The sequence below is a fragment of the Condylura cristata genome, unplaced genomic scaffold (genome assembly GCF_000260355.1).
Source record: "Condylura cristata isolate star-nosed mole 26May11 unplaced genomic scaffold, ConCri1.0 scaffold00005, whole genome shotgun sequence".
NCBI lineage: Eukaryota > Metazoa > Chordata > Mammalia > Eulipotyphla > Talpidae > Condylura > Condylura cristata.
In genome coordinates, this window is record NW_004567106.1 from 45,757,793 (window position 1) to 45,783,747 (window position 25,955).

The 25,955-nt window shown below is 41.7% G+C and overlaps 1 protein-coding gene across 1 annotated transcript in view; it reads right to left on the reverse strand.

Moving 5' to 3' along the window:
* The window catches only part of LAMB4 (laminin, beta 4), a 77,083-nt gene that overhangs the window by 31,322 nt on the left and 19,806 nt on the right, over positions 1–25,955 (reverse strand). Inside the window, exons 10-20 of the mRNA XM_012720761.1 lie at positions 22,990–23,169; positions 20,046–20,155; positions 17,902–17,981; positions 17,230–17,380; positions 10,317–10,502; positions 8,782–8,897; positions 7,865–7,985; positions 4,332–4,509; positions 2,624–2,767; positions 1,059–1,290; positions 440–597 (exon numbers count right to left, since the gene is read on the reverse strand). Coding sequence (XP_012576215.1) covers positions 440–597; positions 1,059–1,290; positions 2,624–2,767; positions 4,332–4,509; positions 7,865–7,985; positions 8,782–8,897; positions 10,317–10,502; positions 17,230–17,380; positions 17,902–17,981; positions 20,046–20,155; positions 22,990–23,169 — 1,656 coding nt within the window. The remainder of the gene's footprint in view (positions 1–439; positions 598–1,058; positions 1,291–2,623; positions 2,768–4,331; positions 4,510–7,864; positions 7,986–8,781; positions 8,898–10,316; positions 10,503–17,229; positions 17,381–17,901; positions 17,982–20,045; positions 20,156–22,989; positions 23,170–25,955) is intronic.

Genomic DNA, 25,955 nt, shown 5'->3' on the forward strand with positions numbered 1-25,955 from the left:
TGGGCTTCAAGACATCTATAAAATTAGTTATATCTATGAAATGCCAGTCAAATTAATTGCTTGGAATTATACCAAGAAAGCCATTTGGCTCATTAAAACTTTTACTTTTTAACTGCTTTATGTTATCTGTGTTACTTAATCACATATATACCTTACTTTAAATAAATTAATTTTATATGTATTCATTTGGTCAGTTAGTTTCCCAGACCATTATTTAAAAACAGCTATAGCTCAATGAAACAAAATTTTAATTATCATTGATTTTTGTTTATCTTTGTCAGACAAAGTAGCAATTAATCAAATTCCATATTCTTAGACGACATTAGATTAGATTCTGCACAACTCATTTTTCCAAGGCAGATAAATTATGAACATATGATCATTTTCCAGATAGCCATGTGGGATAGAAGAAAAAGCCACCATGCATGATGCTTCATACCTGTGTAACCCTGAAGACAACTGCAGATGACATCTGAGCCCCAAGGATTCTGATGACAGGAGCGGGCAAAATGCTGACCGCTTGAGGGAACATCTGGACAGTGGCAAGGACGGCAGGACTGTCCTGCAGAAGGATTTCCATAGTAGCCATCGATGCATCTGTCAAGGCAGTTTCTTTTTTACCAAAATATTCCTGGTGAAGCTCACCTTGGCCAGTGTGTATATGCTGTGCTTTAGGACAATGAGCATTTCCAATCTTAATATTTTACAAGATGCTCATTTGTTCTGTATAAGGGTGTTTTCTCTTTGCTTGAAAGTCCCACTGTAGAGTCATTAAACCACTAAACTGAGGATAAGAGAATTGAGTTAACATGTCATATTTCAGGAACACAAAAAACAAGTTGCCGGGCAACTGAGCCTGTTGATTTAATCAGATACTCTCTGGCTCACAAGAGGCTGAAGGATGGTGGAGTGATACGGTGAGACCCCAGCCTGTAGCAATCCTTCTGCACTTAAGTATTGTGGAGTCTCTACTCAGTGGCCCTTCAGGGAGAGTTGTGAGATTAGAACGCAAGAAAAAAAAAAAAAAAGAGAAATAAGAGTGCATAAGAACTGCATACCTTTCACAGTTTCTTCCTGTTGTAAAGCCTCTGCAGTTGAAGCAGGCCCCTGTCTCTGGGTCACAGTGTTCAGAGAACCCATTACAAAGGCAAGGACGACAGTCAGGAAACTGGAAGTAGCCTGGCAGGCACTGGTCACAGTGCTGGCCAGTCACCTCTCCATGGCAGGAGCACTGTCCTGTTATTTGGTCACACACAGTGCTCTTTGAGCCTCGAGGGTGGCAGTGACATGCTAGACAAAGCAGAGAAGCAAGTTGGGGTGGGGGAAAGTTGTGGCAGGGAACTGTGAAAAAAGTCCCTCTCTGTTTTTGTCCTCCCTAGCCTGCTGGTCAGGGTGGAGAAAGAGCATCCGGGAAGTGCTCAGTGAGCCTGGCATGTTCTGAGCTGCAGACAAAGGTTTGTTAAGGAACAATCCATGGATTCAATCAGTGAACTGTATGTTGCAAGTAATTGGTCTTATAAATGCTTACAACTGAATAAGCAACACATTTTTTAGCTTGGCTCCATATATCTTGGGCGTTGAATTTTAAGACAACAAAAACGATAAGACCCTTCTCAAGATGGCTAGATTGTTCTTTATCCTCAATGAGAAGGTGGAGAATCAATCCTTATGTGATAAGTTGTTGAATTCTTTGAGCTCATCTTCCCTACACAAAAAAAAGGCACTGTTTCTTTGACAGGGTGTGACAAGAAAGAAATATTTGTTCTTTTGTTGTGTGTCCCTTTGTGATTTCAAGCACATCAAAACACTTCTAGGGAAAAGGAAAAACAGGTAATGATGTACCTACGAACTACTTCCTGGGCCGGCAAGGACCAGGATGATGCCCATGTCTCTGAAAACTGGTTGGCTAGATAAGTTCCCCAACCTGAAAGAAGAATTAGCCTGCCTGGAGGTGTTCTCAAGTAACTTGCATGTTGCTTATTCATTAATAAGCATTTATTATTATTCATTAATAAGCTTATTATTAATAAGCGTTGATTGAATCCATGGATTGTTCCTTAACAAACCTTTGCCTCACGCAGTTCCGTGGGGGAACAGTATTTTCACAAACAGCTCACATTGTGGATAAACAACTGTATCCTGAACACAACAGGTTTGAAAACTGACTTTCTAACTAGGAACGAACTAGGAATGCACAGCTTAAAAATTGAGTCCTGAGCTGTCTGTACCCCAGCAGCAGGAATGTCAACAACCTGGTGACAGTATCACCTACTTCCTCATTACCCCATCTCTAGCCACTGGGCAAGCACGTCAGTCACGGTGTGCCAGACTTCGTGACCAGCCCACAGCCTGCCTAGACGACAGCTATTTGAAAACTCCCAAAGCAAGACCATGCCTTGACCATCACTCAGTGTCCTCCACAGTCCATGCAAGTTGGTACTCATTGAATGGATGAATGAAATACAGTCAGAAAAGTCCCCTACATTTACCCATATAGACAGTCTGAATGATGTCACCAAATTCCTACTCCCTTCCCCCTTTAAGTCCTCACACCCACTTCCCAATCTTCACATCTCAGAGGCAGTGAACAAGTGAGCGACCCCATTTGCTCTTGTTGACTCACAGTGACAGCCATGGGGGCCCAGACCATAGCTTCCCGCGAAGCATCTGTCACAGCAGCGCCCGGCCACACGCGGCTTACAGGGGCACTGGCCTCTGAGAGGGCTGCAGTTGGGGCCCGAGGACCCTTGGGGGTGGCACTGGCAGGCTGCAGGGAGCAAAAGAAGGAAGGCAGAGGAGAAGGGAGTGAGAGGTGCTTCTTGTCCTGTTAGCGACTTTGGTTCACCTCTCTTTCATTCGGCACCTCGCTGATCCTTAATTATGTCATCTATTAAATGGGGACAACATGGGATTCAACTCGTGATGAAAAGGATGAAAGACAGCAACGTTGGCAAAGAACTTAGAATAGTGTTTGGTATATAGTGTGTTCTCAATAAATGTTACTTTGCAAGTTAATGAAAGATACACAAGAAACTTTTAACTACTCATCTAATGTGACTATTATTATTAGTTTTTAAAATATAATAGTTTATTTATTTTTACATCATTTTGTACTTTTTTTTTCATCTCAATTGTAATCCTCATGAGTTTCCCATCACCGAGTCACCCATGTGTCATATAGTCCTGTGCACTTCCTTTCCCCCATCCCCCGTTTGATCCCATTCTCCACTCCACCCCCACAAAATGTCTCTGGTATATGACTGTTCATTATTTTTGTTATTTTCTCGCCTGGTCCATTATACCCCTGCTATGAGTGAAACCATCCGGTATTTTTCTTTCTCTTTCTGGCTTATCTCACTAAGCATGATCTTTTCCAGCTCCATCCAAGTTGCTGCAAAAGACATGTGTTTCTTTTTCTTGGTTGCTGAGTAATATTCCATTGTGTATATGTACCGCATCTTTTTAATCCAGTCACCTACTTTTGGGCATTTGGGGTGTTTCCATGTCTTCCCAATTGTAAATAAAGCAGCAATAAACATGGGGGTGCAGGTATCTTTTTGAATCAGTGTTTTTGTGTCTTTTGGGTAGAAATGTGGTGGTTATTATTAAAGGCATTATTATTTAATTCCTCATGAATTAAATTCATGTTTTGGTGCTAGACTTTATAAGTTCTCTATCTTTTAGATTGAGGGCTCCCTCAATGATAGCCCCGCAATATAATGGGAAAGGCACTTGCCTAAAACTCAGAGAACTTGGCTCTCATTGTAGCTGCCACTCTATACCCATGAGACATTTGACACAGTTTGGTGACTTGGGGAAGTGGGGTGCTACTGGCCTGGAGGGGTAGAAGTTAAGGGTGCTACTAATGTTCTATATTACACATAATGCTCAGGACAGCCTCATCTGCCTCAACAACATATTCTGCAGCCCTGAGTGTCAGTAGTGCTGAGGGTAAGAAATTCTGCTCTCTGGCTAGGTGAAGTGGTTAGGTTACCTAGTTTTTGACCCTAATGGTTTAATTGATTAAATGAAGATTTGGGGATGAAAAGGCTGTTTTGAGTTTATCCTTAAAATTCCAAATCTTCAAATTGGTGTTTTAGGACCACTGTTCCAGTATTCTAGATCGCAAAGTCATGCAAGGCTTCTCTGCTGTACAGTTATTGTATGACATGATGATTCCAACTCATCGACAGATCGCAGTACGGGTCTTCTCCCTGGGTGGCGGCATGCCCATGAGTGGATGCTAAGATCAGTTAAACAGAAGCACTCACATTCCAACTAGCACTTGCCGAGAGCAGAGCTTCACTGGAGCTCACTGAGCAGATACTCACGCACCGCCCCGTGATGCAGCCTGGCAGACACGCTGACAAGAAGCTTCTCACAGGCGCTAGGGAGCAGCTGAGGTCCTATCCCTGAGGCGATTTCAACACAATTGTTTAGCTGATAGTCATCCAAGTCCTGCTTGCTGAAGAAATTCTCCAGTGAATTGATTTGTGGAATAAGGACAAGCTTTTGAAATAAGGAGAAAAAAAAATTTAAGTTCATTACTGTTTCTTGTCCAAGATTTTAGTCACCAAAAAAATAAATAAATAAATAAAATCTACGAAAATAGTAGTTGAAAAGTAATTCAGTTGAAACCCTTCTAGTTGCCTGGGAACTGAATGAAGATTTTAAGGCTTTCAACTTATTTAAGAAATCTTTCAATACTCACAGTTCATGGTTACATGAAAGAAAACAAGGCTGTATCTTTTTGTTTGCCATCTGATTATGTTTTTTACTTGCTAATAAATTTTTCTTAGACTTAAAAAACTTTAATTAGGCTACCTGTGATCAATTAAGAAATTACAGCTTAGATAGTATATTCCATAGGGTTGCTTACTGTCTTTTTCAGTTACAAAGGGGTAGCAGTGTTCTACATCAAATTATCTGCCTCTTAGAGATTCTAGTGTAGACTAATATTAAAACCATAGAGTTCTGTAAGAAAAATACTTTTTTAAAAAAAATATTTATTTATTTATGCATACAGAACTGAGGTACAGGCCAGAGGTGCAGGGGTGCTGAGGGGATTCATCATAGACAGAGTGGGGAGCAGAACAGGCCAACTGACGAAGTACTCTGCTGAGGGGAGCAGCGGGCAGGTCAGGAGAGCTCTGGGGCACCATGTGGGTGACCTCTGGGGCGGGGATCAAACTCTTGCTGAAGTGGCTTTAGCTTCTTAGTGCTGTGTTTTAACCCACTGCACCATCAGGGAGGGCCCCGAAAAATACTTTTAAGACTCAGTTTTTCCTCACTGATTTAACGACTGGTCATCTAGCCAAGTCACTCTTACTAACAGCTCATAAAATCAATATTACACAGATGCATTCTGGGAATAGCTGGCAGAGAGAGTGTACCGCCTTTAAGGGGGCAAATGCATCGTTAAAAGCTTATATTCAAAAGCGGAATCATCCACAGTTTAATATCCATGTGAAGAAAGCTACAGTTACATTGTTTGACAAGATTTTATCTTATGACCTAATACTTGTTAAAATATTTATTAATGGCTTGGATGATACAATAGAGGTGTGATGGTAAAGCTTGATCACACCAAGTTGGACATTTGAACACCTCATGGAAAGATAGCCTTGAAGATGAGGGGAGGGGTGGTGAGCCAGTAGCCAAGGATTTAAACACACACAGACCCACCCCTTTGCCCGGGAACCAACTCTGTCATGATTCATGTTCCAGGGCTCCTGCGGGGCCAGGCTGAGGCTATACTTTAGTATAATTCTTGGTTGCTTCGTTCCCCATCCTTTCCTGTTCCCTCAGCCCCCTCTTCACTAACATGTTCCAACATAACAGCTGCCCCCGAGCCCCTGTCTCAGCTTCTGCTTCTAAGGACTCCATCCTCAAACAGGGACCTAGAGCCTTTTTTGAGGTTTCTGACAGTGCTAAGAACTGGCTGTTCTCTTACTTTTTATTCAGGCTTCAGGGTATTCTCAGCTACATATTACAGAATGGTGGCTTGAAGATGGATATATTTGTAAGTTAATTTCAAATCCATTTCTATTATATTTGTTAAACATAGGAATGATAATTGTGCATGCATATGTCTTCTGCATCAGGCATCCTTTGACGACGAGGACCATATTTTATACACCTGGGACCATAAACACTTGGTGAATGGGTGAGGAATTGATCATTTGAATAGTTGCATCTAATATGGATCAGCGATAATTTCTGAATGACACAAAGTTTAGAAATATTTAGGCTATGGGTTTAAAATGAAGAGTATACCTTGAGTTCCATAACTATCATCATTATACTATCAGCATCTCTCAGTAATTTAGGACTCCCTTGTTTTCTTTCTGTCCCATTCTATACTCTGCCCAAGTTCCAATTAGTTGCCTACCAGCACCCCTTCTTCCAAACTAAACTTGTTGGATTTTATTTTCTTCCTTCTGTAACTACTATGTTATGCTTGAACACAGTTCTATTTAAAGTTTCTTGGTAGAGAATAGGCATGATGTGGATAGGGAAATCACCGTAGTTTAAATTTCCCATTCAGGAGAATTGCCTTAACACTTCACTTCTATCATAATATGTAAAAGGAGATTATAGTGACCTTTGGTGTGGGACTTAGACCATCTTTGATTAAGTTTGCTTGAGTGAATACAAATCACATAGTTAAAGTAGAATTTCAGAAAAACAATGGATGCTTTTTTAGTATCAATATGTCATGTGATATTTGAGGGTAATTCATAGAATGTATTTGTACTGAGATTATTCATTGTTTCTCTGAAATTCAATTTAACTGGGTATTCCCTTCTATTCTTCCTCCTACCTTTCCTCTCTCCCCCTTCTTTTTCTTATTTTCCCTTCTGGTAACATAATCTATGACTTTTCTTTGCTGTTATAATAGCTGAACTTGCTGAATAAAATCTAAGTTCTGTCTGCCTCAGACTGAATTACATAGCATATAATGAAATAACAAAATCCCAGGGCATATAGTTAAAATGTCTTGATGGCTCAAAATTGAACTTTGTGAAGATACAATTCAGAATACAGATATCCAGTTATGAAATCAGAGGTCAATTCAACTTTCTGTACAAGGCCAGGTGGAAAATATTTTTGGCTTTGTGATTGTAGGTCTCTGCTGCAACTCTTCAACTCTGCCTTTGTACTTTCAAAGTATGTAAACAAACGGGCATGACTGTATTCTAACAAAACTTTCTGGAGCTGTAGTTTGGCGAATCTACCATGATCAGTAAGAAGACTGGACCTGAGTTAGTGCAGAGTGACAGCTTTGGAAACTCCATCTGTGGCTTAAGATGAGGGAAGATGCAGCAAAATCACTTACGCAAGTAATATGCTTCTAAAAATTATAAGAAGACTACATAAGCACCGTAAGAACAGGTATATGATGAAAAAAAATCCGCAACTTGCTCATAGTGACATGCAAGCATAGTATATATAACACAGCAACTTGCAATATGATAGTATAAAAGTGGTAGCTTTTTCCTCAGACTTTCTGAAAAGCTGTATGCTGCAGTGGCTCAGAGCTGGACTCTGAACCAGCAAGTCTGGCTCTGACTCCTCAGCCTGCCTCACTAGCATGCAACCTGTGCCTCAGTTCTGCTGTCTGTAAGATGGGAATAATGACAGTACTACCTCATAAGCATATTGTAACAGAGTATCTGAAATGTCCTAAGCTATGGCTGACACATAATCTTCTATAAGGTTTGCAATTGTTATTAGACTTCTTTTAAATAAAGAAACAAACACATTTATATGTCTCAAGACACAGTTTACCAGAGATTCTAAAAACAGAATTATAAGGGAGCTCAGTTACCAGCAAGCACCCACAATGTTCTGGGATACTTACAGAATCAACCAGGATGTGTGAATGAGCGTGGGACCTTCCTTCCAAAGGCTGAGAAAAATAGACATCTATGGAATATTTTGTGTTTGGTTCTAGACAGATGGGTGTAGGAAGCAGCACGATTCTGTATTAAGAGAAATAAAGCAAAAACTCAGTGGCAAAAGCAGGGCTAGCCACCCTGATGCCTATTGGTTTGGCAGTGTTCCATCCATGCCATCAAGTGGGCTCTCCATGGGGGACAGCCCAGTGCCTGGTCTAGACCAGCTCAGGTGGGTGGGTGCACAGTGGACAGTAAACCACACCTGGATTCCCACTGCTCTTCCCTGGGATTGTGCCAAATAGCAAAGTCGTAGAAACTACTGGCTGTGGGTTGGCACGGCAGCTCTGGGAAAAAGATGGGACAAAGGTTCCAGCCTATGTAATATCAACAGGGTCTCTTTCATTTTTCCACAGATTTTAACTTAAATCTGTGTTGAGACAAAAGGAGTGGCCTCACAATTAGCAGGTCTCTGCTCAAGATAACCCAAGCTATTTAACACTTGTTCCTGTAGCCTTTCACTTTCCAACATTCCAAGCCCATAGAGAAAATGGAAAGAAACATTCAAGTCTTAGAGTCAAGATGTCTGGACTGGAATCCTGGTTCTGCTCTACACTAGCTATGAGACTTGGGCAAGTCAATTAAGCATTCTCACTCTCAATTTCTTAGTTGTCTGATAATAAAATATACCTCATTGAGTTGTTGGGAACATCAAATATTATATTAAATGTAAAACATACTGAATCACAAAGAAAGCACTTAATAAATAGTATAGTCTCCTTCAAGATAACCCCTTTCCCCCTTAGTTCCTGGAGACAAATTATTGATACATGAATGAAATGCTAAGAGATAGTCAGTGTTCAAGGTCAGTCCCCAAGCATACCTGGAGGCCGCTGGTAAGTCAAAAGACTGAGACTCTGGCTGAAGGGCCCTGTGTGTGCAGTGCTCCCTCCCTCCAGGGGGGTTCACCATGACCTGGGCAGTCCAGTCACCTGCAGACTAGACGAGCATGACAGAACAGCTTGTCACTGTGAGGACACAGGCATCAGCTTCACACGCACAAACATGGACCTCATGGGTAGTGTGTGTGACCAAGTTTAGATCCCAGGGTCCTCTCAGACAACAGAATTTGGGAATTGAAAGAAGTCTTGGAGGATCACCCTCAGGCCCAGTTTTTTGGTGTCTGAATTGTGATCCAGGTAGGAAGAATATTGTTTCTAGCTACAACTATAGCTCATGCACCTGGAAACTCCCTAGCATTCCTGACACGCCTTATCTTGAATCCCTGTCACCCAGAGAAACAATGCATCATATTCCTGTATTACAGAACAAAGAAAAAACCATGGAATCCTTTATAACAGGATACATACTTTTTCTATATTATTAAAGATATAATATAAATCACATGGAATATTATTTAATAAGTTGTTAAGTCATTTAAAAAGCACTGTCTTTCCATACCTATTTTCATGCTTCTAAATACAAATTTACAGAATATGCTAATTATATACATTCTAAAAAGCCTTACAAATTGGAAAGGCTTTATAAAGCTTTCAGAGACATGTCTTTTCTATGGGGGAAATTAATAAGTATGTAAATCTATTTTAATGGCTTTCTTATCACTCTCACCAGGTCAAAGTTCACTGAAGTCCTTCAGCTTTCAGTTGTTAGTGAAAAATAGAGAATTATGTCATATCAAGAGTTTCAGGACAGCTATGGTCATGCAATACATGGGAGTGTTCCAGAATGAGTCCCTGGAGGGACGTGGGGGGCCCTAAGTCAGAGCCCCCACGCCCCCCAGCCATGTAAAATATTTAAAGAGGAGACAGTCTGTGAGATTTCAGATTATATATATTTTTAATGTCATGCAAAAGCTAGGAATGACTGCGCTAGATAAAATATTTTCTAATTTGTTTCCTAGTCTGTCTTATATTTTCTCAAGGGGGGTGGGGGCTAGTAATCAGGCAGTGGGTGGCAGGTTGCATTCTGCCTTTAGTTTTTCTCATTTCAAGGAAGAATCCAAATGCTAATAATAATGTCTCTTTTGCATCTCTGTGAGTCTAAATCTCTGTACATTTGTTAGCTTATAAATATTTAGGGACAAAAATTCCCAGCAGTGCACGATTTGTGTTATTTCAGTTATTTATTGTTCTTACACAAACATTCCATCACCACTTCCTTAAATCTGTACCTTAAATATATAACTGCAACTTGAGCTCTCCATGGAATAAAGTGTGTGAGGCTCACTTGTGTTGCTTTAATCTCTTTGGAAAACCCTTTGGTTTTTCTAATGCTCTCCAGATGTTCTCCTTTTTGCAAACCAGTCTATGAAGCCATCTAGCAAGAGTGGAAAGGAAACACCCTTTGGAGAATGCATTTCAGCTTTTTAGCACCGAAGAGACTGGAAGTAAAGGATACCTGGGTTTCGTAGCGAAGGGCAATGACGAAGTCCATGGGGAAGGGAACGTTGTTGACAGCAAATCTCAAGCCAGCCCCTGGGAGAAGCCTGGCAAACCCAGGCCCAGTCCACGTAACTGGTATCCCAGGGACCGGCTCTCGGAAAACAATGTGAACAGCAGACATCTGGCCAAAACCCACAGAGTCCTAAAATTGGAGAAAAGCATACATAGCTTTGCCTTACAGTCAAGACCTAGAAGGCTTCACAGAAAACCCCACCCCCACCATGATGTGTATTTCCTGCTGTTATGAGCCATCTGTGACAAATATAAATGATCCTACCAGGATACCGTCCAGAATACAGGCAACAATAATGTGCTGAATCTGCAGCTTTTGGGCCTATATTCCTGAAGAGAATGATTGATTTAAAAGCTCTGTCTCTGGAAACCACTTTAATTTTAAGTACCCCACGTGCTAATGAACTAAGCAAATTCCACTTTGATGGCCTCGGGTTTTCTGAGATATGCCTGTGGAGTACTGGCCAAAGTATGGAGGAAAAGAAAATATTCCCATGCCTACATCATGGATTTTGCCTAAGTGTGCATGACAATGAGAAAATCCACATGGATTTATTTTTCAGCTATTTCTTCCATGCAAATCAGAGAAATGCTCTTCTTCCATCTGTCGGGGGAGCATATAGTACAAAATTCTTAACACACTTAGTTAAGTTCCCCGCAGTCTATACGGCCTGTCAACTGGTGCCATCTGGCCCCTGCAGATAACACTTCCTTAATGACTTCTCTGCATCTGCCTTTCCACACTCACAGCCTCCACCGGAATTTTGCCTCTTGTTGCTTTTCGCCTGTATTGCTGCAACAGCCTTCTGGCTGTTCTCTCCATTCTCTCCCTAGTGCAACACGCATTGCACGCGGCTGCCAACAAGCATTTCAAGCTCTTTGCAGCTGCCAACAGAATCACACCCAAATTACTTAGCCTGGAGTTCAAGTTACTCTGTGATCTACCCCAAACTCTTCATTTGAAAAATGTTTATTTAGTAATAATTCAGTGCCAGCCTGTGAGCTAGGAGTGCAAGATGAGTAGGCCAGAGTCCCTGCCACAGAGCAGTTTAGAGTCTCACACTGAAGACAGAAACTTAAATAAGAACCTACTTTGCCAGAGCAGGCTTCAGTAGGCAGAGGAGATGTGAGCTCTTCTGGATGAAATATTTTTCAAACATTTCAAAAATACCCTTTCAACTGCAGTAGAAACCAGTCCTCTTGTCCTGCTCTTGCCCCTTTTCCTCCCAGTTGCTGCATGGCTTCCCACAGCTCACAGTCGCCTCCCTCTCCAGAGCTGCCTTCCCACGCCTCTCCCACCCGCCCCCAGCTCACAGCCAGTGACCCCTGCCTCGGGGTGTGCAGGACTGGCCCTGTCTTCCACTGTCTTCCAAGGGGCAGACAACTTTGTTGCAGTTCAGGCTTCTCAGCTCCTCTGTGAATCTAGCTTTTTCCTCTTGCCTTAGAGTTTTTCTGACGAGCTGGATATGAAGCAGGCCCCCAGTTGCTAGAATATATGATGATAAATAGCAAATACAAACACGTTGGCAAGTTGGGAGAGAGACTACAGAAGGAAGTTCCATTTCTTATGTCTTCGTACCTTCAATGTCCATTTCCCCTAGTTTTGACCAAGGGGTCCTGGTGGCTGTATTTTGCCCTGGCCTGTGTGTTGGTCTGAGCTTGCCGGGAGAAGCCTCTGGTGGACAGGCTGGGTGCTGTCAGCCCTCCCCCACCGGCATGGCAGCCAGCCTGCAGCTCCTGTGCCCACAGCAGCTGTGGCGCTCCACTGCTCCCCTCCCTTGGGAAGTGCCTCGGATGAGGGGAGTCCCCTTGCCAGGGACTCATCTGCATCTGCCCTGGCAGCCACAGCATTGGCTCACTGACATGGGAACATGACAGGCTGACCCTGGAGTCTCTGCAGGGAACAACTGCATGGTGCCAATTTTGCCTCAGTTTTGGGGGGATCGGATCCCAGCTAGACACTGCCAGAGCTCATCCTTGCCTCACCTTTCCCGCCAGCACTACCAGGGGTCTTCGATAGGCTCCTTCTGATGAACACTCCCTAATAAAGCAAATGAACTGAATCATTCTTATAATCTCTGAGTCCAGGAGACCCACCCGAAACACTGGCTAAGCACACATGTGTGCACATACACACATTATATAAGACTGAAACAAAACTTTCACCAAAAACTATGCCCTTGTTTTCTATTCCATGGACTAAGCTGACCCAGTAAATTGATAGGATGACCTACTTACTAATAGGCATGACCTGCAACTTGGAAATTACTGATCTATGGGACCCCAGAGATGGAAAGGACTAATTAGGTCCAGCTGTCGGTGCAGGAAATGTCAGAGAAAGATAAAGCAGAACCCACTCTTAAAGGCTGAGTAGAATTGAATGATTCAATAAGAGAGAGGCCTGGTTTTAGCATGAAGGGAGTGAGGAGGGTACACTCGGTTTGCCCCTCAGATTGGATGCTTAGAGCAGTGTTTCTCAAAATGCTGTCCTGGATCACCCCTGTGAGAATCACCTCCAGGAAGCTGGCAAATAGGGATATTTCTGATCAGCCCCTGGCTCCCCTGCCTCAGCATCTGAAAGGGAAGGTCCTGGAATCTGCATGCTACATGAACTCCTGGGGCAATACCACATGTAGTAAAATTTAACTATGCTGCCAGGAGTGAGAAGAAGGAACCACTCCTTCTATTCTTTCTCAGGTGAGGTTCAGACCGAGAAGGCTGGAGAAGCAGAGGTTTCATGGGATGTGGTGCAGGAACAGACATCAGCAGAAGAGAAAGCCATGCCACCACGAACAGCACACAGGAGAAATGCCACTTCAAAGTCTTTTCTGATTCTCTCACCTAGTGGTAGATTTTAATCTGAAGCCCATCTCACATCCGATTCCTGCCCACCCTGTCAGGTGGTCTTAGTTTGTGTACATGGTTCTTTACTTAATCATGTCTCAAGGGTGTCACATATGTCCAAATATGTGTTGTCATTTATTCACTCATTCGCTTAAGAAAGTCTTTTAAGTGTAAGGAACAGTTTTTCAGGGGCTGGCTTTGTGAACAGGCAGCCAATATCTGCTTTCATTTGCTTTTCCAACATGTCCATTCGTGCACAGGCACACAGGAATGCTGAATAAAGACCCCAGTGTAGAGAATGAACGAACAAGTGGGCCAAAGTGGCGTTGACTTCTAATGAATGTTGGTTGGATGGATATAACATCTTTGGATGTTTTCCAGCTTTCGAAAGTTATTGGACAGAGAACCCTGGCAGAGTAGACCCATTCTGACACCAATCTGGCACTGACCTATCTCTGTTTCAGAATTGAAGGAACAGCCATGCACCATTCCCAGAGACAATCATGTGGCCTTTATTCTTCAATTAGCATTGTGTCTTTCCTTACTAAAGTAACAAGAAATTGTGAATTCAAAGTGTCAGACTCTGAAACCTCCAAGGTTGCTGAACTGCTTTATTGTGTTAACTAGTTTGTCAGTGGAGTATTTAGGGTTCTCTATGTATATAATGTCATCTGCAAATAATGATGGCTTTCCTACGATGGAGGACTGGAATTTTGGTAGTGGGAGCACTATGATGATTCCACCTGAAGGGCACTCCTATACTTCCAAATACTATTTTTTAAATGTGTCTGATTCTACAGCTCTCCAGAAAGCAACTTTCCAGGAATTTTCATCTTCCAAAGAAATAAACCTGTTGAAGTGTTCCTTAAGGGCTCTAATTCCTTTGAGCTTAGTTCTTCCTTTCCTCCATTTTCTTCCTGAGGATAAAATCTTACATTGAGTGTTTACACAGGCCAGGCATGGCTCTGAATGCATTACCCAGATTACTTATTTATTGCAGGATAGACAGTGGTGGTGAAGAAATGACTTACTTTGTTCTGCTGGTCAATGTGTAAGTTTTGCTTCTGATTTCTCCTCAGTAGTATATTTCCCTTGTCAATTATGAAATCATTTTCTTGTTGCTGGAAATACATGTCACATGTAGGCAAAGCTGTTGTTAACATCTTAAAAAGAAAAAACATTTTTATTTATCAACAGAAGTTCCAGTTGTCCCAAAGATTTTAACATGATTCTCATTTAATAACTTCAGGAAGATCTCAGAGGCAGTTTATTATTTTTGTTTCTCTATGACATGGTGACTGTAAGACCGTGTATTGGATTTACTTTTTATAGGATTCTATATTAGTGAAATTCTAAGCTATAAAATCAGTTATTCTTACCAGTTGATTTTATGGCATTAAAAAAATACAAATGCTATGTTTTAGTGTGAAATTTCAAGGAGAAAGTTGTAGAAATTCAATAATAGGTATGGAAAATTATAATTTTTGATAGGCTTCATCTCCATTTCTCTTAGCTCCTAAGTTGCAGGATTTGGTCTGACAAACTCCTAGAAGAGGGTCTGCCAGTACAGACAAATTCTACAAGTTAAACCAAAGGAGAGGAATTATATTCAAACGTATCCAGTTTTTTTAAAGTCTTGGTTTTCAGGGACTTCTCTTTTATTACATTGTCTACTTAGCCATTTTGATGCTGATCCAAATTGGAGTTATAATCTCCAATTAGCATGTTTCTAAATTTTCACCTTACCCTGATCATGGATATTTACTTATTGGTGTTTTATTGTTGGCTTAACAAACAAGAGTGCTAATTTTACAGGTGTCCTTGTTCATCTGAAGCATTCAGCCCTGTGGTCAGCTGTGACCCCCTTCAGGGATCCACTTTCTTCTGATGTTTACTCTTCAGATCTCAGCCGAGCTCCCTGACCTACCCTCTACCTCACTGTGATGAGGACTCTTTAGACAGGTCACACGGGGATGATGTTTAATTGTTCTTTATCCCCCCCTTGCCAATTATGTTCATCTTGTAACACAAAATTTGAAACTAGCTTATTAATTTTATTCAGAAAACATATTATAGAATTAACTTTATACCATTTTAAAATCATTACTGTGAAAAATTAAATCAATATTAACTTCTTGTGACCATAGGTAGTTTCCACAAGAAAACAAATCAGTGTTTTCCAAACTGCATAGGAATCACCTAGAGATCTTATTAACACACTTATCAGATTCTGTAGCTAGTGGGGAGGGTCTGAGATTTTCCAAGTCTAATAAAGTCCCAGGTGACACTCTCTGTCTGTAGTTAAACTGTAGGATTTGATGCTATTAGCTGAGCCCCCAAACAGTGTGCCCATTTCCCAACAATCAGAAGTCCAGGTTCTGTACTCCTGATGGAGTTCCCATAACCATATATTTGGGTTCCATAATAAAGGACATAGATATATCCTTTTGTATACAAGATCAAATAAAGAGACACAAAGGATGGTAACTGTTCCCTAAGTTGGAGTTTCTGGTCCTGAAGAGTTAGGGTGCATCTCTCTCCTGTCACATGGATGTGTTCAGCAACCTGGAAGCTCCCTGCACTCTGTACTTTTTGGAATTTTTATGGATCACTCATCATCCTGTCTGATTGACCATTTTCTCAATCTCTAGTCCATCTCCACGTCTTGTGGAATGAGAGGTGAGGGCAGAGCTGAAACTCTGTAGCTTGCAGTCATGGTTTGGTCTTTCTAGTGACAGGCTCCCCTCAGGGGCCCACCAAACAATGTCTTATTAGAACAAAAGCCACTTTTATCACTCAGGAAATTCCATGGGATTTAGGTGCTCTGAGTCAGGACCAGGCTCAAAGAACACATATTAGAACAAAAGATGTTCTTAGTGCTCTTATCACTTAGACAATTACAAAAATGTTACTCTGTATTGCAGGAATTGGGGGACAAGACAATATGTGTGTGTGTGTGTGTGTGTGTGTGTAAATAATTTCACACTAGTTATAGCATAAGTTGGAGTATTCTTTTCAAAAGTTTTTCTTTTTTGTCACCATCAATATTAAAAGTCATGAAGAAGAATCTAAACATAGGACTATTTCATTTTTATTCTGTTCACCATAGTTGTAAATCTGAGTATAGACTGTAAGTTCTCCTGCCCCAATGCCAACCAGTAAAAGAGCAAATTTTGTCTCTTCTTCCCCAGGAGAAGGATCTCTGGGACTGACTTAGTCCTGGGAAGCTGAGATGAGTTCCCCATTTTCTAATCAAATCCTGTCTTCAGCATTGGCCTCCACAGGCTTTCCCCCTTGAAGACTGGCCTCTTTCTGCCTCCCCTATCAAGCGGGAGAAGGTTATGGGAGTTTAACTTGTATTTCCTGTGATCATGGATCATGGCACATCTCTGTGTGCTCTTCTAACGAGTCTTTAAAGCACATTTTCAGGGAACATAGCCTGCAGGCCCATGACTCCTCGGAAATGAAGCAGCGTACCAAGCAACAGTTGTGATCACTCACTTCTTCAGCATGCCTAGCTTCAGTGAGAATTGCTAACCTCAGCTCAGCTTCAGGGGCCAGAAAGCACAGCTCACACTCTGTCATATGTCTACTGGCTCATCAGAGACCAGTGAAGCTCCTGCCACATGTCAGGCATTTGGCTAGGTCCTAAAGCAATAGTGGAGGGCATAGGCTCTCCTGTCCCTCTCAAGGTTTAGAGTGTCCTGGGGGAGGCAGACAAGTAATTAAGCTGTTCAACTAATACATTCTGTCTGATGGGGGTACTGAAAGGCAAAAGTCAAGTCCATTTCATTACGATGCAGTCCAGCTTACACTAAGTTCCAAGCTCTGCTAGAATCAAGATACAAAGATAAACAAAATGATCGTTAGCTCCATGATAGGGTGAAACTCTATATGCATTTGCAGGCCAATTGTTTTTCAGGAACCTTAACCAAGATCTCAAGGGTGTGCTGTGTGTAGCTGCAGACACTGCATCAGATGAAATTCAAGAAGAGAATAAATAAAATACCAACCAAAGACTCAAGTCCCTGGAGTGGCGTGGCCTCCTCTGCTTCATAGAGATAAAAATTCAAAGGTACAAAGAAGTAGCCAGGGGCTGGCTCAGTGCAGCTGCGGCCAGTGATGTGTGGGCGACATTCACACTGCCCATCCCGGGGAGAGCACCTGGGGAGAAACCAACCCTTGGTGAAAGAAGCACAGTGCAGGTGAGGGCAAAAGTAGGCAGGGGGTGCTGGGCCAAGTCCTCTCAGACTGTCCTGAGGGGATGCTGAGGTGCGAGGATTCCTGCCTGGTCCTGAAAATGCAGAGCCGTGAAACCCAGGGAGCTCTTCTTTCCTCAGCTGCTCTAAAAAGCTGGGACAAGCAGTGTATAGGACCTGCCTTTACAGTGTGGCAAATAGTTGACACTTGAGGCAGGTCAGATTGCATATTTTAAGGCATCTACCTTACTGCCTCTTGGGATACCCTGTCAAGAGAATTGTTTTTCTCACCCTTGGAAATATTTTTAGTATAATATGTCAGTGAGGCTACAGTTAGTCTCAAGATCCCTGTTTTTCAATGTCCTTTGCATATCATGAAATAAAATCCTTCAGCCCTGACTAGGAGCAGATCAGAATAAACGGTGTTTTTATGTGGAAATGATGAGGAATTTTGACACAATGTTGTCATTCATTTTACTGACTTACACGTTAGCATAAGCACCTCCAATATCACAGTCACAGGGTGAACATCCATGGGGATGATTTTCCAATCCCCAGTAACCAACCTATAAGGACAAAATGCTTAGTGGATTCCAGCTATGAGGAATATTAAAATCACTACAATTTAATAGATGCAGATCAAATAGCCAGAGGGCCTGTAGAATCATCATACAAAAGCTTTCTCCCTTGTATTTGGGAATGACCTCAAATGGACACCTACCTCCCCACCCACCCCCAGGACATGACGTGAAGGGGACCTGAGCGTTGCTCTAGTGTTCCTCAAGTGGAAATGCAATGGAAGCCACATTGTGCCTTGGGGGGCACCAATTCACCCTCAGGCTGGGTTGTTGAGGCCAGCCTGAGAGGTTCCCCTACCAGCCGGGAGCAACTGCTCTTATAAAGCCAATAGATGTCCTTATCAGCAAATCCCTAAGGATTTTTACTTACAGGACATCGAAATCTTTGGGGGGGAGGGGCGGTGAGTGGGTATCTCAGTCAAGCTAATTTTGAGGTCTTATGTGAATATCCCAGTTTAGCAGAGTAATTCATTTCCAAGTAAGTTATTTTGGCACTAGCAAGGGCCCGTGCGAGAGTTAGCTCTGCAGTACTAGACTTTTTCCTGATTGCAACATCTTGACCTTTATTCACGATAAACAGCTGGTGAGATACAAACAACTACTTTCTAAATCGAATAGCATTTACTATGAAATGGTAAGAAAAAAATATCATCTCTCTCAAATCTCAATTTAATATGCTCAGATACAATGTAGATCTTATAGGCATGAAACTCGTTTGAAATGTGGGTATTAAAGATCCATATTTTATGGGTTATCTTAGTGACATTTTACACTCAACTTCACTAAAAAGACCTATTTTAAACATTCAAAATCGATATGGTTTGTTACAAAGCATTTTTGCTATTTTTTCCCCAAAAATAAAATTCAATTTAGAAAAACAGTGAGAAATGAGCTGTTTCATTCACGATGTGGTTGCAAAACTCCCGCCAGCCAGGCCACCTCAGCCAGGTGGATGGGGAGGCTACCTGGCGGGGGTGTGGACTCAGCCATGCTGGACAATTTCCCCACAGGGCGGTCCCTGCTCACTTATTGTCCTCCCATTTCACAGTGGCAGTTTACCTGCTAAAAAAAAGTTCAGCCTGAATTCAAGGCTTGTCTGGAGTGAGCAGCTCGTCCTGTTAGCCAGTTCTGCACTCACCTTCGTGATGCACCTGTGTAACTGCTGAATGGGGAGTGACCCACCCTCATCTGTTAGACTTCTATCTGCACTGACATACGGGACATAGAGTTCCTGCTTCAACGTCCTGGCTGTCTCTCCCCGCCTTGTCCTCATATGTTTTCAGTAAAATGACCTAAAATATTACTACAAACTATGTCCCAACAGGCATATGTTTCTTATTTATCAGCTACATTTCTTCAGACACATCAAGGTCATTGTTCTTTTATGAGGTTAGTATTTTGTTTTTTTCTTTTTAAAATGTCATCGTGGACTGCCAAGAGCAGAGAACAAAAATAAAATAAAATAAAAGTTGGGTTTGAACTTCTGCATGGCACATTTCTTATGGAGTAAAAAGTTTTTATTTTATCCTCAAGACATACAAGTTCATATATTAGTGGAGTTAGTGAAAACTCCAAGAATTTATTTCCCACAGTAACTTTAGACCTACTTTTTTTTTTTTTTAATGAGGTTATCCAAAACACTTCTTGGCAAGGAGTGGCAGGGAGAGCAATGGGCCCGTTAAGAACTGGAAGATAAGGCTCCTGATCCAGGAGGGGTGCACACACCACACCCACATACACACCAAAGGCAGAAAAATGCTTTTATATATTACAGCTTGGCACTTCCAGGAGAACAACAGCTAAAACTACTGACTTGGCCAGTTCAATCCAATCCAGTGGCAGCTGGTAAATATTTAACAACCAGTTCTCTGCAGGAAGGTAAGGGGCTGGTATATAGTGTTTGCTGATTTCTGTAGCATAAATACCTTTAGTACTGGAGCACTGCAAAGCAACAGGATTAGGAAAAACAGTGAACAAGACCTAGTCTTCTCTAGGCGATGGCAGTGGGAGTCTGCACCCTTATCTGGAAGGAAAGGTGTAAACAATACATACAGCACATTTTTCACAGTGGGGTCCGGTCACCAATGGTCGGCACAAGCACTGGCCTGTGTCCACATCGCAGGTGGAGACTGGCAGACTCCCGAGGGGGTTACAGTTGCAGGCTGAAATTAGAGCATACACAATCATTTTCATTTTGATTTCCCCACGCCTAGGGATGTCCTTAATGGCTCACACTGCATAAGACGACTGGCCAAGAGGACACTGCGCAGACTGCTTTTGCCCAGCATGCTGGCTGTCTGGCTGCACATCACTGCACTGAGTGCCACCTGCCTCGGAAATCCAGGGCCAGTGCTTCCAGCACTCTGTGCAGTTCTCCTGGGACAACAAAGTGGAGGATTCGTGCAAGCTTGGTTGGGCGCTACACGATAATCCCAAAGATGCTGGCTAGGCTGGGTGACCAGGGGCAAGGATTCCTGAGTATCCGCTCCTTCTCTGAAGAGACATCTGTCATTTCCCCTCTGTCCATTCTGTTTCTTGCTGCCTTGTTATTTCTGCTTTTTATTTTCTCGCTCCTCTTTTCCTTCTACCTATAGACATTTCTGTATCCTACTTACGTTGTAAATGCCTCCAGAGCAAGAGATATATTTGCCCCACTGGCTCCCTGGCAGGAATAACCATGCTCATGGACACAATTCATATGCCCATGGGCTGATGAGTATGTAAATAAAATATGGTATATCTATACAATGGAGTATTATTCAGCAATAAAAAATTAAGTGCTGATGCATGCTCTACATGAATATTATTTCATCATATTGAAACTATTATGCTAAGTGAAAGCAGCCAGTCAAGCAAGACCACTATTACATGATTGCATTGAAAGAGGCAGATCCATAGGGGCAATCAGTAGGTTAGTGCTTTCGCAGGGCTGGGGGAGGAGGAGGATGTGGAGGAGGCAGCCAGAGGGACGAGGTAGGAGACAGGAGAGCCACGTGCAGAAAAGCAAAGCTGGATCCATATTTAACTGCACACATAAAAATCAATTCATAATGAATGAAAGATCTGGACATGAGAATGGAAACTATAAAATACCTGAAAGAAAACACATGGGACACACGACAGGACAGCCAGCACAAAGCTATATTTGGGGACTCAACTCTACTGACAAAGAAAATTAAGCACACATAAACGAGTGGGCTACATCAAACTAAGCAGCTTTTGTACCTCAAAAGAAACCACCACAAAAACAAAAGGCAACCTACAGAGTGGAAAAATATTTGCACATCACACATCTGACAAGGGGCTATTGTGCAAAATATACAAAGTACTCATAAGCAAAAAAAGACAACCCAATCAAAAACGGGCAAAGACCTCAGAATTAAAATAAATTTTAAAAAGGGGATGGATTTCCTTTCTATTTTTCAGTAAAATGCATACAACATCACATTTACCATCTGAATCATTTTAAGGGTCTAATTTAGGGCTTCATTACGCTCCCATTGTTGTGCATCCAGTCTCCAGAGTTGGTTTGATCTGAAGCACTGAAATTCTACATGCATTAAGCATCACCTCTGCCTGCACTCTTCCCCTTCCCCAGCCAAGGACAAACACTCTCCTCCTTTCGGTTTTTATGGATAACTATTCCAGGTGGTTATTTTAAAAGGAATCGTGGAATCTTTGCCCTTTTATGCCTACTTATTTCAGTGAGTCAACATTTTCAAGATCACTCAAGTTCAGCATGTGTCAGAATTCTCTCCCTTTTCAAGCCTGGTTAACGGTCTGTGTGGTTAACGGCCTGTGTGACATTTGCTTGTCCGTTCAGTTGCCGCTGGACAGCTGCCTGGCTTTGGCTGTGTGGCCACCGAGCACACTGCTGCTATGACCCAACGTGCAGTCTTTAGGGTCCCTACTTGGGTGCAGAGAATGGGGTTTCTAGGTGGGGTGATGAAAATATTTTAATATTGATTGCAGTGATAATTATACAACGCATATACTGAAAACATTACATTGTGCACACAAAAAGGGTGAGTTATACAGCATGTGAACTGTATGTCAGAAAACTTGTTATAAAAGAAGAAAAACCCAAGACAAAAATCATGGTTTGGCAACTCCTGAGCTTATTTCGTGAACCAGGATACTCAACAGTGTGATGGGAAATTGGCTTGACTGTAATTCATTGTTCTGAAATTAAATTGTGCCATCAAGTCCAAGCAAAAGACCATTTATTACAGAAAGACACAACAAAGGCTCTCTAAACATGCAAATCACCCTCACTTCCCTATATGGGCAAAAATACAGTGCGTTAAACTGTGACAAGGAACAGTTATTTACTCAGATTCCCGAAGGAATCTGCAGCTTTATGAGACTGCAGGAGTCTCTGAATTTCTGTGGCCTAGAGCCAAGGGGCTCTCCATTTGACCACAAAAACTCCCAGGTCCTTTCTATTTCTCTACAGTCCCTCTTGTGGTTCTTCAATTTTTTTCTTCTCTGTCTCACAGGAGATAGGAGCAACACTAAGAGGGGTATGAGAAGAAAGGGAGACTATAATTTGGGGAAAAAAAACAATTAAATTAAAATTGCCTTTCAGGACATATATCTACCATAAATGTACACTGTAATTTTATGAATGTGTATAGAGGGGTCCTAGTGGAGACATTCATTCATTTATTTATGTATTTACTTACTTATTTTTAGTGTTACAACTTGTATTTGTTGGAACTAAGTGAACACTTTAAACTCCATTCCCTGGAGTTTGCTCCCGCGGGGAACATATGAGCGCCCCCTGCTGGTATTTTATGAAAAAGTCATCAAGCCACTGAGAAAAGCCCTCCGCTAATTTAACAGTTGGGAGAAGTTTTGTATTAGTTAAAAAAAAAAAAAAAATACTCGTAGACTGGCAGGATTCAAGAATTTCCAACCAGCGAATGTTATAGTTGGCTAAGACAGTCCCAACTTTAAAATATGCACGTTGGCGGCCCAGCCGCCGTTGACTCACGCTGACAGCCCAGGGGATCGGAAGCGCTGAGTCCATAGTGGTTGGGTTTGCATTGGTCACACTTGGCTCCTTCCACGTTCTCCTTGCACAGACACTGGCCCGCCACAGACCCCACGGCAGGGTCTGAGTGGCTCACGCAAATGCCACCCGAGATGGCTCCGTCAGGATCACATTCACAAGCTGGGGACACAGACACCATTATGTCAGTTTATCCCAAGTCCTGGGAAAACCGCCCTGTAAATAAAACATTCCTCCCACGTCCCCCACGTCAACTGTTTTTCATAGCTATTGTTTCAATCATGAAATATGTTGATATGATTAGAAAGGTCGGCAAGGGCTGCACGGAAATATCTCCCAGTCTCTACTCTTGGGAAATGTTGAGGAACCATATATTTTGCTTTTACAGAGATTTTTAAATGGATTTAAAGCCAGAGGACCAGAGGAAGGCTGCTATCATGGAAACTAGAAAAACAGATTATTTTGGGGGGAATGATGGAGCGATATAAAGGGGGTAGTTGCACAGCTTTGATATGAAATGTGAATTTCACCTCAAATAGTTAAAAATATATAAATAGTTAAAAATATTCTAGAGGTTAAATAAGAACAAGAGACAGTTAAAAGTGGGGTACTGCAGTGAAATACACACCCATACACACAGGTGTACATATATGTGTGTGTATATATATATATATATATATATATATAATATATTAAGGAATCAAGAGACATAAGATGGGGGAATTACATAAAATATTTACAAAAATTTCTGAAACATGGTTAAGAACATCCTTGCTCTTTCCCAGCTTGGAAAATATGTTGCAAAGATGAGTACTGTTATCCTTTTTGACTCTTCCTGGAAGGAACCCATGTGGGGAAAGCAAGAAATCCTCATGCCTTTGCTTTCCTTTTGAAAGCGTGCTGGTGGAGCAAAGGCTTGGATGAAGAGATCCTGGGAAATGAGGCAGTCACTCACAGCAATGGAACAACAAGGGTGACAACCTTCACCCCTCCCTCCTCTACTGAGTAGAAACTTGAACAAGTCAAGGAAGGAGAGTCCTGTGAAAAAAAGGAAGCTGAGAGCCTGAATGACTCTAGAGGGTAAATGTTAGAAAAGCCAGAGTTTGCTTGAGCTTCTGCCCCATACAGCTGTCACCCCTTCAGTACTGGGGTGCAGAGGCTGGAACAGCATAACTGCAGCATGGGTATAGAGGACAAGTGTTGGTATTTTCAGGCTGACCACCGCCATCTCTTATTCTGTGATGCTGTGTTTCCAAGGGATTTCACTGGGCAGGAGGCAAGTAAAGATAAAAAATTAATCCCCTACTGAGATGGAAAAATGCACAAAATGATGTAAAAATAAACTATTATATTAAAAAAATGAATTCCCTGATTTGGAGGAACACTCACATTTATACATCTTTGCTTTGGATTGAGAAAAATAGCCATCAAGTCTAATAAATAAAACCACTTAGTGAGTTCAATGGAACAAATCCAGTTAAACCAGTTGTTTGATATCACTGAAGCAAACACTTGCCTGTCTGACAGAGTTTTTCAATTTTTGATGCTTTGTTATTTGGTTATGACTCTCGATAAAATCTTTTGGAAAAACAAGTTTGGTTCTATTTCAATTGGAACAAAGACAATTTTCTTCTTATTAAAGTCAGTTGTTTCTAGAAAGGAATGAACAAGCTGGGTTCATTTTATAAGCCAAAAGGAAGAAGTTCAATTTTGGGGGGAGGCACTCCAAAGGTTTAGCACTGAGTCCCTGGGTGTAATTTAATCCCTTCCCTTTGGGAAGGGATGGGGTGACAGCAGATAGTAGCTTTACTTTGAAATAACCCTATGCATTGGCTTTTAGGCTGGGTGTTCAATAGAATTTCTTGGTGTCACACAATTTAATTCCAGTAAGCTTTTAGTATCAGAGTTTGAGTCTACCAAATCTTTGTATTTTTTGTAGCACCTCTGTCTGAGTTTTAATCATTGAAGACTTAAAATTAGTTAACTTTTATGCCTGTTTATGTAAATATTTAGGATCAAACAAGGACAACTTAGAGAACATTTACACAAGGAAGTTAGTCGATCTTAACACACATCAATTGTACACACACACACACACACACACACACACACGGGCTAGGTAAGCTGGGAGGAACTGGGAACCTTATGATAGTTTTGACTGGTTCCTCATCTGTCCTTATTTACAGATAATGTCTTCTTAAATTCCCAGCGGGATACTAGTTTTCTTTCCTTGGTTTCCTTTAAGCGTAATTATCAAGTTCCTGTTAAGTGGTTCTTGAATAAGACTCTGGTTTCTAACATTTGGTTTAGTTATTTCCAGATCTCTTTCTATATTCCTAGGCTATCTGTTTGAAAACATTGTTTTTTTCCTGATTCTATCCAGGAAAGCAATTTCATCGTCTTTTATAAATATATAGCTTTTAAAACCTTCATAAAATTTGTGTATATACATTTGCCACTTGTGATAGGATACATTTCCTGGGAATCCAGTTCTTTGTATCAATGCTAAAGAAATCATGTCAGTAAATTTTCTGCAATCAGGTGCCTAGTTGAGCAAAAATATCCATTTATGCTTATTCCACATTGTACTCGATTAAAGCTTGAAATCTACGACATCGTATGCTTTTAGGTGGCCAGTGAATTACATGTGTAGAGACTTCAGTTTTTTGTATTTTGATTTGATAAAGCTGAAATGCTAGTTTTCTAGCAGACCCTTCCCCTATATAATGGGAAATATTTGTAACAGCCAAAGAAGCTGGATTTCTGGGTTCTGGGGGAGGATCTCTGGTGAGCCCTGGGAATTGGAACACTTTTGCTGAGTATGGCAGCATCCAAAGCCCGATTACTCTTAGCCTAGGCTGCTCTTTTGGGATTGTGGCTTCAGCAAGCCACCTTCAGGAATGAGGTAGTATCTTCCCCTGGACAGGAAGGCTTGCTTCCACTTACTA